At 35.0% G+C, this 11877-nt stretch overlaps 1 protein-coding gene across 3 annotated transcripts in view; it reads right to left on the bottom strand.

Annotated features, from left to right (window-relative positions):
• The window catches only part of Slco1c1 (solute carrier organic anion transporter family member 1C1), a 49427-nt gene that overhangs the window by 9109 nt on the left and 28441 nt on the right, over positions 1–11877 (bottom strand). For all 3 annotated transcript variants that reach the window (XM_047551669.1, XM_047551670.1, XM_047551668.1), the window contains 4 exons: positions 11067–11262; positions 6923–7088; positions 4024–4208; positions 2387–2451 (listed from right to left, as the gene is read on the bottom strand). In XM_047551669.1, the coding sequence (XP_047407625.1) occupies positions 2387–2451; positions 4024–4208; positions 6923–7088; positions 11067–11262 (612 nt within the window). The remainder of the gene's footprint in view (positions 1–2386; positions 2452–4023; positions 4209–6922; positions 7089–11066; positions 11263–11877) is intronic.

Genomic DNA, 11877 nt, shown 5'->3' with positions numbered 1-11877 from the left:
TTTCTTCCTTGACCCCTGGAGTATTTATATGTGTACCATTTAGTTTTGAAATAGTTGACATGTGGGGGTGGGACGCTATATATCTTAAGGTGATTGATTTCTAGTGTAATAAATCATGCAGGAAACAGTCTGCATGATTTCAAATTTAAAAAAAGTAATGAAAATCCTTTTTATATTGATCATATTGCTTACATACATGTCAAAACTGATCAAATTGCATACTTGAAATGTGTGCATTTTATTATACTTCAATTTTACCTCAATAAAACTGTGGGAAAAAAAGTAAACAGATAAATCCACATGATGGAATATTCTACAAAACAACTGGCTTTGCCTCTTTTTTAAAAAATGAAGGCTTGTTAGATACAAACAAGTAACTAAATACAACATGTGACCCTTGATTAACTCTCTATCAAAAGGGGGAAAATACTAAAAATGATATTGTTAAAGAAAAATAAATTTGAATATGGAATATATTATAGACAAAGTATATCATTGTTGGGTTTCTTAAGTGCCAGAATGGTATAGTGGGTATATAAGATAATATGCTTGCTCTCATAGGAGAATACAAACTGAGGTCTTTAGCAATGGAGTGTCAGAATGTCCGCTACTTATTTACAAACAGCTCAGCAAAATATATGTATGTTGAGAGAAAGACAGTTTAGTGTCTTTTTGACACATCTGATGAATTCAAGTAAGGTTATACAGACAATTCATTATAATTTTTTAAATCTTCTGTAGGTCTAGAATTTTTCACAATAAGTAACTGGAAGAAAAGGTAAGAAGGAAGTAAAACCCATAGATTAAAAAAGATTAAGAGATATTTCAGTTAAATTCAATGTGTGAACTTTGTTGATTCAAATAAACATGTATAAGGAAACACAATTTTTAAAAACTGAACATTAAGTATATATTCACTGATATTGAGGTTATTTTTAAGCTATGATAATCATTAGGCCAAAGGAAATACTTGTGTTTTAAATTAGAAGTACATACTGAAATTTTTATGGAAGAAATGAAGTCAGATGAGACTTCCATTTTTTTTTTTTTTTTTTTTTTTTTGGGTACCAGGGATTGAACCCAGGGGTGCTTAGCCACATTCCCAGCCTTTTTTATTTTTTATTTAGAGACAGAGTCTCACTGAGTTGTTTAGGACCCCTCACTAAGTTGCTTAGGCTGGCTTTGAATTTGTGATACTCCTACCTCAGCCTCCCATGCTGACGGGATTATAGGCATGCACCAATATGCCTGACTTATCCATTTTTCTATTTGGTTGTTTGGTGGTCTTTTTCTTCTTAAAATTTAGATCTCTTTTTAATGAAGATATTAGCGATTCGTTGTATCAGTTGCAAAACTTTCACAAGTTACCATTTGTTTCTTGACTTTGCTTACTTTTTTGGCATTTTCAAATATTATTGTTAATGTGCTGATTTTTAAATCATTTCCTTTAGTTTGAATTGTTTTTACTTTGTAGGTTACATTTATATTACTAAAGACAAGTAGACACTAGGGTCAGTTCCAGTCAGGGATATATTTCAGGTTCAACATCTGATCTCTTCTAGACAATCTCTATTTTTATATTACAGAATTGCAGTGAGCCACGAGGGCACAACCTTCATGTTTGTTTCTTTCCCAATTTCACCAGGATTGTATGGTATCTTCATACCCAACCATTTTATATCAAGATCTATGTAAACCAAATTTAAAATTTTTAAAAGCTTCAGGTTTTTCTCCCTACATAGTTCTCTTCTGTCAAATTTCAGAGGAACATTTACAATTATTTCATTTTCTTCTTAAGACTATGAGCTCTTTAAGGACAGAAACCTTATCTATCTCATTCACTGTTTTATATGGAAAAAATATTCAATTACATTTTAAAGAATTATCTACTCAAATTCACTTGTCTTGATTGTTTAAATGATCTTGCTAACTAATGTCATATCCTAGGAATGAGCACTGAGAGCAGTTCAAAAGGCTTCTTTCCATTTTAATAGTTGAAAAAATATTTTTAGTCTTCAGCCTATTTCACTGAGTAGTATTTGACTTTCTCTCTTAGGGCTCTCTCATAAGAGCAATGGATTTTGTGACAACAAAAAAGTGTTAGAAGAGAAAAGGTTGTTAAACAAAAACTATGATTCCTTTCACAGAATCTCTATTTTATCTCTAGGACAGCATCAGTACCCAGTAAATATTTCTGGCACACAGGAAGCAAGGGGTCAAGGAAACGAGGGAAGGAATAAACAAAGAAAGGAAGAAAAGAAAAAGAATATGGACTTAGCCACTTGTATCATTTAGCTAGGCATGGTAATTCTTAAAAAATATTCAGAAAAGTCTTCAAAATATACTTATGATGGTCACTATAAATTTGACCATAGATTATACTTACCAAGAACTCTTATTGCTAAGGTGTAAATACCCAGGGCAAAAGACTTAAGTTGCGGCTCAATGCACCTGAAATCAACAAAAGCACTCTTACAAATAAATAAATAGGACCCTTTAAAACAAATAGAAATGTTAGTGACAATCACCTTAACACAAGCAAAATCATGTTAGAGTTGAGCAGCCTTTGTGGAGAACCCAGCAGGGTGCCAGCATGGGGAAGACGAAATGTTCCATCACATGCACTGCTTCAGTGAGTTTAGAGTTATTATTTCTAGAAAGTAAATCACCCCTACATGACATATTCAAATGGCACTGGACAAAGTGAAATCATAAGCTTAATGAGGAAAACAGCAAAGACTCAGAAAAAAAGAATTTTTTCTTAAGAAATTGCAAGAATTTGAAGCAACAATAAAAGACCAATAAACTATGACTAGGTTTTGTGACTTTTGATCTAAAAGCACAGGGTCATATTGATCAGATCTGATAAATCACTACATCATCCCAAACATTATACAAATAGTGGGGGTCTGAATTTACCAGAAAAGTACAAGAACACCTAAAACAACAAGAACATCATTAATATGAACATAACTTTATCTGGCCTGTGAATTTTAATAGTATTAGTTTCTGCTTCAAAAGAAGGCAAACATCACAATTTTTCTCCTTCAATCCAGGGGAGTCCTTCTGACATTGTCATTCACCAGGGTTCATTGAAAGTATTCCTTTCCATAGGAAGCAACCTGATTTTCACTTGCCCCAGGTGACAACCTGGCACAGTATTAGGTGTTGAAGAAGTAGCCACACTGGTATGAAAATATAAGGGCAAAGCCTTTCCATTTTCTCAAACCCATGCTCCCATTTGTAAACACAGATATCTTAAGCCATTTTGAGAAAAGCAAGTTCTATTTCCTGTTTATCTTTCCTAATTGATTTCCATAATAACAACTGAGAAATTAAAAACTGTATATAATACTTTTGATATGTTTCGGCCTAGAAAAACTTAGTATTCATCCTTGGATATGAGAATTAATTTGAAAACCACCGAATTCATGTCACAAAAGATTGATTTCCAGTAAATTTTGACTTTTCAACTTATTATATATGCCCTTTTACATATCAATTTAAAATATACAAGGGAATGCATCATTATAAAAATCAGGGTTTTATATGCAAAAATGTTTAGTCACTGACATGATATTCATAGATAGTGAAACCATGAAATCACCCATAGATAATTCCTGTCATGGCAGGAATATACAGAAAAATAACCACCTATAGATCAAAATAATAAACCACAAAACATTGTGGTATTAGATGAGCCTTTGAATTTTCTTGGCAAAAGTGTATTTAATCTAAAACACATTTTATCTTGCTAGTTAATACTGTCACCAATGTCAGAAGCAACCTACTGTATTTATTGACTAACTATAGTGACATAGGTATTAACAGTTTCCAAACATTTTTAACTAAGAAAATTCTGTTCACCTACATTTTTTATAAAACCCTAAAGTGGAAGACACATAAAAGTGGAACAAGGGTGTGGGGCAAAGTCCCTGAAAAGGTTATGAGGAATCATGATGATTCCACAGAAAAAGCATTTATATCTTCCATTAAATTGGTGAGGAAAGAATCAGTACTCACCTCAGAAGTAATATATATCCAGGTATGCCACCTAGGGATAAAGTATAGGATGTGATGACTGAAATTACAAGGAAATACAGAAACATTCTGGGACATCCATTATCTTTTTGACATCTGCCCACCACTCCTGACGAATTTCCTGATTTAAAGGTTGCCATTCCCACACAGGTACAGTTATAAAATATCTGCAATACAATACAGGGAAGTCCAATTATTGAGGAAAAATTGAAATAAAGATACTTATTTAAAAAGACTGGGGTATAGTATAAATTAATTATATAAACAATGGAAAAATAGTCTTTTGTTTTTCTGTGTTAGAGTACAGTGCACAAGGGGAAATTCCTAGAGATATGATATTCCAATAACCAAACAGCAGATGGTTGGTCTACAAAGTATGAATCCTGCAGAACAATCTACCAGATCCAACCACACCTTACCTCCTTCACCACCATGTCCAAGTCTAAGTCACATTATTTCTTGCTTTGATTATTGCAATGGTCTCTCTGTGTTTAACCTGTTTCTACTTTTATTCAGCTATAGTCTGTTTTCCACATACTAACCAAAGGAAATCTTTAAAAAAAGGGCATCAATTGATACATCAATACCCTCAACCTTCCAGTGGTTGTTCATTATACATTTGCATGAAATCTCAAATCTTTATAATAATGTTCACACCTTTTCCACCATGTCCATCCACCCTTCCCGCTCTCCTGTTTTGAACACACATATGGCCCTTGCCCCGACAACCCTTCACCAACACGGAAAGTTCATTATGGCTTCATGGCCTTGCTGTTTCCTCTGTCCACGTAGCTCCTCTCCTAGACAATGACATGGATGGTACTCTCATTTCAGGTTTCTGTTCAGATATTTCACTAGTGAGCATTTCCACAACCACGCATTCAAAATAGCACCCCCTATCACTCCATCCTCTCAACCTTATTTATTTTTTTCACAATGTCCATCAGGGTATCACTTACTTTTTTTTCTATTGTTAAACTCCATTGCCCCTTTAGAATACAATCTTAATGAAGGCAGACACTGATTTGTTATCAATATACACCCAATTGGCTCCTTGTTATAGGTATTCAATTAAAAATTTGTTAAATAAATGTGCATATTAAAGGAATTTATGTTGGTCAATAGGAAAAAAAATCCTGATGCATAAAATTTCAACTGAATTTTGACTAAAAAGAGACAACTTTTAAAATCCTTCAATAGTTTATTTCTGTAAAAGTCATTTATAAAATTCCATTTCATTATATATATACTATATATTCTTACATATATATTTTTGAAATATATTTATAATTAGTTGTCATTTTTATCACAGAAGAGTTTGTGAATTGTGATTTTTTTGATAAAGAATGAAATAAAGTTAGCATTTCCTTTTCTAGGAAGAGTGGCAATGCAGATTTTTTTTCTGTTAAGTTGATAATGTTTGAATTGTGACTCAACACTTGTTAGATGTGTGACACTAGTTCCTTATATCTCAGTGTCTCAATTCTCACATGAAGAAAATATATAAAACAATACCCAATTACTTGAAGATCATGGGATTTAAATGCAATTTTGTTTTTAAAGCACCTATCTTATGCTCTGGCATGTAATGGGTACTCAAGAAAAATTTTCATGCAGTTCTGGGAAAGAGTAGTAGCTGGAACAAATGGAAAGGAAAAAGAAGAGGGGACAGTGGTGAAAACTCAGATTTCAGACAGATCAAAGTTTTATTCACTGTTGCTAGAGGCCAGTCCTTTCTGTTCTGAATAAAATGTCAAAACAACAGAAAAATAATCTGAGAGAAAATCAACAAACTTTATCTGCATATGCATTTACCTAAGCATTTCTATCTAGCTGATAAGCATATACAAATGTACTTGGGGTCTACTCTTCAGTCCCTTTAACAATGACAAATAAAGGCAGATTTCATCAGTCACAGATAACCTGATGCGGTGAGTGTAAGGAAGATCCCATGTTTGGGCAGGAATGTAAACATGTGGTTACAAGGGTCAGTTAAGATTGAAGTACATCATATTCTTCACAAATGGTTCCTGTTATGAACTGAATTCATATATTGAAATATTAATGCCTGATGTAATGGTATTTAGATGGAAGGCCTTTAGGAGGGACTTGGATCATGAGTGTATGGCCCTCAGAATGGACTTTGTGTCCTCATAAGAACAGACATCTTAACCTCCCTCTCTGCTGGCTGAGGACAGAAGAAGATGGCCAGGAAGCTAACCCTCTCCAGGCACTAGATCTGCAGGCACCTTCATTTTGAACTTCTCAGGCTCCGGAACTATGAGAAATGTTTGTTGTTCCAGTCACCCAGTCTATGGTACATTTCTTATAGCAGCCTGTACTGACTAAAACAACTTCTTATCTATTTTCCAACTCATCTCTCTCTTCTACCCTATAGAAACCCTCCATTCCATCCCACCTAGCCTTTTCATTACCACACAGATTTCCTTATTTCAGACAGAGCTTTCCCATAACTATCAACCTTCTCAAATAATCAGATCCTTGACCCCTGGGCCAACACCTCTGGACATAAACTGCTTACTACTGGCCTCTACTTGTCATGCCCCTAAAATCTCCAGGGACTACTGGTCTTTGGGTAAAGAAACATGGATCCCAAAGCAAACTTGGTATGATCATAACACAAGGACTTCATTATTCATGGTTAATATTCCTTCTAAGCAAAATGAAAGAAATAGACTACTCTGTTAACCTTAGATCTACTAGGAATGGTGATGAATTTCCTATTTTCACACAAAAGGAAGAGGCAAGGGTAAGAGCCAAGACTCCTACCAGTGCGGTCTGCTGTTGGGTCCCTAAGGGTAGGGTAGTTCTATAGAGTAACAGGCTTATGGGCCTTTATGTGGGAGAGGAGATTTCTTACAACATTCTTTCCAGTCCTGTTGGAGGCTTGACAACCAGCAAGACAAGCTGAAGCATATGTGATTCCATTTTCACCACACATAGGTTCCCATTTTGTCTCTGAACATTTGCATCTTGAGTTGCAATCTGAAAAGAGAGCTCGTTCATGATAAGAGACAGGTTTGGTTCTGAAAAGAAATGCAACAGCATACATCATTACCTCTTTGTAGGCAGCACCCTAATTTTTCAAAAGTCAATGTTCTTGAGTGACATACATGATACTGCTAACAAAGTTGCCTTTTGGAAACACAGTTGTCATCAGAAATGCTAGTATTGGATCATTAAACATGAGTTGACTACTAACCAGCTTCCTCTTGAAAGTTTTCTGTACAGTTTACAAATTCATACAATGCCCACTTCTTAGCTTGCAGCTTTTCCTACAGTCTCCTGTCTCTAGGATCCTCTAATGTGTTTCTATGCAAAGGTATAGGAACATGACCACAAGGGAGGAAAGTAAACTTCTAAAGCCATTTATGACCTAATTTCATCGCACTTCAGATGTGTATATGTGTGTGGGGGGGATGTTTTTATCATAATTGTTTTATGAACATCAGTAGAATGAACAGTGCTAATGGTAGGATGTTAGAAAAACAAAACAAAACCAAAAAAAAAAAAAAAAAAAAAAAAACCAGCCAAGCAGTTAACATCTAGCACACTTTCAATATTTGTAGGAGCTTCACATCCTATGTGTTGATGTCTTACCAACAATACATTTTCAGGTCACGTGTCCTTCCTCCTGTATATTCTACACACTATGGATCTTTTCCATGTCTTACATCATCCCTGTTTTCTGATTGCACATTATGTCAATAAATTACCTGATCATTTGGTCCTAAAATTTTATTTGAAACCTCCTAAGTTTTAGATTTCAGAAGATGGAAGATGGCTACAAGTATGAATAAAACATTTTCCCTCAAGATGCTCTTTTTTTTTTTTGGTGATTTTACATATTGATTAATTTCTTTCTTCTCTCTCCCTCCCTTTTGTTCTATTCTATTCCCTCATAGTTCCCCTTCATGTCTGTCAAAATTTCCTCTCCCTCAGTTTTCCTCTTGCCAAATTACCTAATCCTTTAACTCTTACTCTTTTGCACTATTTGTAGCCCTCTGTCCTTCTCAAAGGATACTAGAACAATGGGAGCCACTCGTATCTGCTCCCTGTTACACCCATTAGCTCATCATAATTCACCTTTTCCTCTTCCATTTTGAATTTATGTATTTTCTCATCCCTCTCCCTCTTTTTTTTTAACAAAGAGATTTGAGGGACTTAGATAACACACTGGAATGTATATTCAATGAGGGTAGGATCTATTTATTTTATTCACTCCTGTGTCTCTAGCATCAAGAATTCCTTGAACATAGGCTAAGAAATAAGATTTGGGGGAATTCAATCATCAAAGACAAATTGTATTCTATTTTGGAGAAGGAATCAGTCATTTGGTCTCTATTTCATGGTCCTAGAACTGCTATGGATTTGATCATCTAAAAATCACTCCGGAGTGAAAAGGTATTCAGGCCCCCTGGAAAATCCTACAGGAATATTTAACCCTACTTTTTCCATAAAGTATTAACTATTAGCTGAGACTATTAATATCTGAAACTATAAAAATTAGTCTTTGAAAGTCAAAAATCAGGCCACTATGAATGCTGTGGGGTTGGGCTCATGGAAGGTTGGAACTGGAAAGAAAATTAAAGTAATTTAGGCCAGTCTCTCATTTGGCAGATGGAAGGTCCTGTCCAAAGTGTGTAATTAACTTGCTCAAAATCACATCATTTGTTAGCGACAAACCTGGAAGCAGAATCTTTCCAGGCCCCTTGGTTCTAAGTTCTTATCTCACATCAGGTTATTCTCATTACTGCAGAAGAAAAGTTTCTGCCATTCCCACATCTAAAACTCGTCTACAGTGTTTTTTCAAGTGTTCAGAATCAAAACTTTCTTTTGGAACAAAGCATCATGGGGCAATTCATGGGAAGCATTATTTTACATTACTGAAATTAAGTCTAAATTTCTACCTACGGAAGAAATTAATCACATACAAATTTTATGAAAGAGGCGTTGACAGTGGAGTTGTAACTCAATATTTTAATTATAAAAAGAGTTTTAACAAATATGCCAAAAGGTTTAAATCCAAATGAAATTTTCTTTCAAAACAGTTATGCTGAAAGGTGAAAGATTTTTCCCAGTGATATTGCCATTCCTTTTGGCTGCTTCCAGTAGCAAAACAATTCTCAAAAGCTAAGTCTTTGTCATTGTTGAGGACACTCTAAAAAATGTGGAAAGCAATTTCAAAGGAGGAGTTTCAGAATGTTTTAAACAATGATAGCCTTATTGCAATGCAGTTAAGATCTTTCAAAGTGACTGCTTTGAAGAGGCTAGTTCTTAAATAATATGCTACCTTTTATTTCTTTAAAAATATTTAATCTTTGCCAGTCACAGGGGTGCACACTTGTAATCCCAGAAACCTGACAGACTGAAGCAGGAGGATCACAAGTCCAAAGCCATCTTTGATTATGTGTACATATATAGATAGATAGATAGATAGATAGATAGATACTGTCAATGTAAACCTCAACAACTATTGAGATTGTAGTCTGTTTATGTGTTTGCTTTTGACTTAGAAAAATACGTTGTTGTAGAAACTACCCTTTTGAGTCACGCATGTATTCAGATTCAAGATTTGCCTTTGGTAGATATTAATTTGGGGAAAACAGTTACAAAGGATAACAAAACATAGCTTGTAAAGGAGGATACAAGTGAGAAAATAAAATTAGCATGTTTTGTAAAGTGCAAAATCTGAATTTCTCTCCCACTGTCCATCTACCATGAGGATCATGGGGACCGTTAATGATGACACAAGGTTTCTACTCTCTCCAGAATCTTCTTGCAATTCAATATGTATAACTGACATTCTTAATCTATGTTGCTGATTAAGGTGAAAGTACATGGGTTGAGTATACTGACAATGCTATGACAACTGCTAGAAGACATAATTCATGGACTTCACACTATTTTTCTCGAACATTTTAGATGTTAGATGACAAAAAGTAAAACTTGTGCTTACTCATCAACAGGAGAAACCTGTTCAGTGAAGGCAACAGAGGCCAGAGTATAGAGTTAAGACAGATAGGCATGGAAGAAGGAATAGGAAGGGAGCTGGAGATCGAGAAGCAAGAAAGCCGAACAGACAGGTAGAGAGTAGTGTCGAGAGTGCTTGCCCTGAGACCCTGGCAGAGTTCCAGGTAGTCAGGCAGGTAGTCAGCCTGGTCCACCATAGGGCCCAATAAAATTTTTTAACAAATAATGTAAAGATGGTGAAAGGATGAAGAAAGTCACCTCTGGGAACCTGTGTTAAGAGGTAGAGAAAAGGTTATATAGGAACCACAAGATCTAGCCTTGTATTAGGAGAGACAGACTCTGGAAACTAAGCATGGATGACAGTGGTATAATAAATATAAATAGTGAATATTCTTTTGATCCACTGTAAGACACCTAGCTAAAGAGAGCTGTTGTGGGAATTGCTAGAGTGGAACAGCCATTCTCTCCTGAAATTCTCTATGATTTGAGTTCAACAGAGACCATGGAGGATGGCAGACAGACCAGTCTAGTTACCCAAGTTTCCTAAGGGAGGAAACACAATTGCTTCCAATGGAACATCTACTTTGTGGCAGACAAGTACTAATCACTTTAATGTTCAAGATGTTACTTAGGTCTTACAAAACCTTAAAAGGAAATCATTGTTTCTATTTTTAAAATGGGGAAATGAAAACTGAATTGGTTTAAATAACCCAGAAAACATCAGTTCACTAAGAACGAGCAGAAGCAAGATTCCAGGTCTGTATTTCCACTATCAGACTGTGTCACTTATCAGGCTGATTTGTTAATGTCAGACGTGGATTTTATATCTTTTATGTTTTCCTAAGATATTCAAATATAAAGGAAATGACAAATTTTGGTGACAGCGACAAAGTTTTAAGTATCACAAGTTATTCCATGATAATGCAATAATTCCTGTTCCATAGTTATGATGCTTCAAAGTAGAATTACCTTATTTTAAAACTCTATCAAAACAAGCCAATCTCCTCAAATTATTTAATAAAGAAACATACCCTTGGTAGGAGATGGTTAGTCCAGCCACATCAGAATTTTCACAGCCCAGAGCAAAGAGGGAAAGGAAGAGAAGGTAACCAAAGACTGATGATCCCAAGTAGAGTTTTGCAGCTCCACATACACCAATTCTGAATTTTTTCATAACTATTCCCCCAGAGAATATTCCAAGAGCCACTGCAGGTATGTTGATGAGCCCTGAGGAACAAGGAAAATATGTTATTTTGTGACTATCCAAAAGAAATCTAAGTGACTTCCCAAGCAATTATACCAAAAAACAAAAAACAAACAAACAAACAAAAAATAGTTCCTGATGTAATATTAGACTGTTTTGGTGTTTTGTTGTTTTCACTTGCAGAAATATTCAGTCACTATCATCTACTAACATGTACCAAGAATTTTTTATGAAAGTCATTGATTAATAACAGCATAACAGGGGCTGGGGAGATAGCTCAGTCAGTAGAGTGCTTGCCTTGCAAGCACAAGGCCCTGGATTCGATCCCGAGCACCGCAAAAAAAAAAAAACAAAAACAGCATAACAGCAGTCTCAGAGTTCTGCCTGGTATAATGTTTAACATAGAGTATTAAATGAATAAGTACTGAAATCAATAAATTGATTAATCATTTTATTGATGTCTTTCTCATCTAATTCCACAGAGTTAGTAGGTACAGTCAAGTGGCAAGTATGTGACTGTTAATGCTCCTTAAGATTGTATATAAAAAATAATAGACACATGGAAAGTAGGGAATTAAAAAAACAGAAGTCTTGGTTTCCAATTTATGGTCCACCAAAATTTATTTATTTATTTTGGG

The sequence above is a fragment of the Sciurus carolinensis genome, chromosome 4 (genome assembly GCF_902686445.1).
Source record: "Sciurus carolinensis chromosome 4, mSciCar1.2, whole genome shotgun sequence".
Classification (NCBI taxonomy): Eukaryota; Metazoa; Chordata; class Mammalia; order Rodentia; family Sciuridae; genus Sciurus; species Sciurus carolinensis.
The sequence above is the reverse complement of the archived record's forward strand: the minus strand, read 5'-3'. Positions and strand labels throughout refer to the sequence as shown.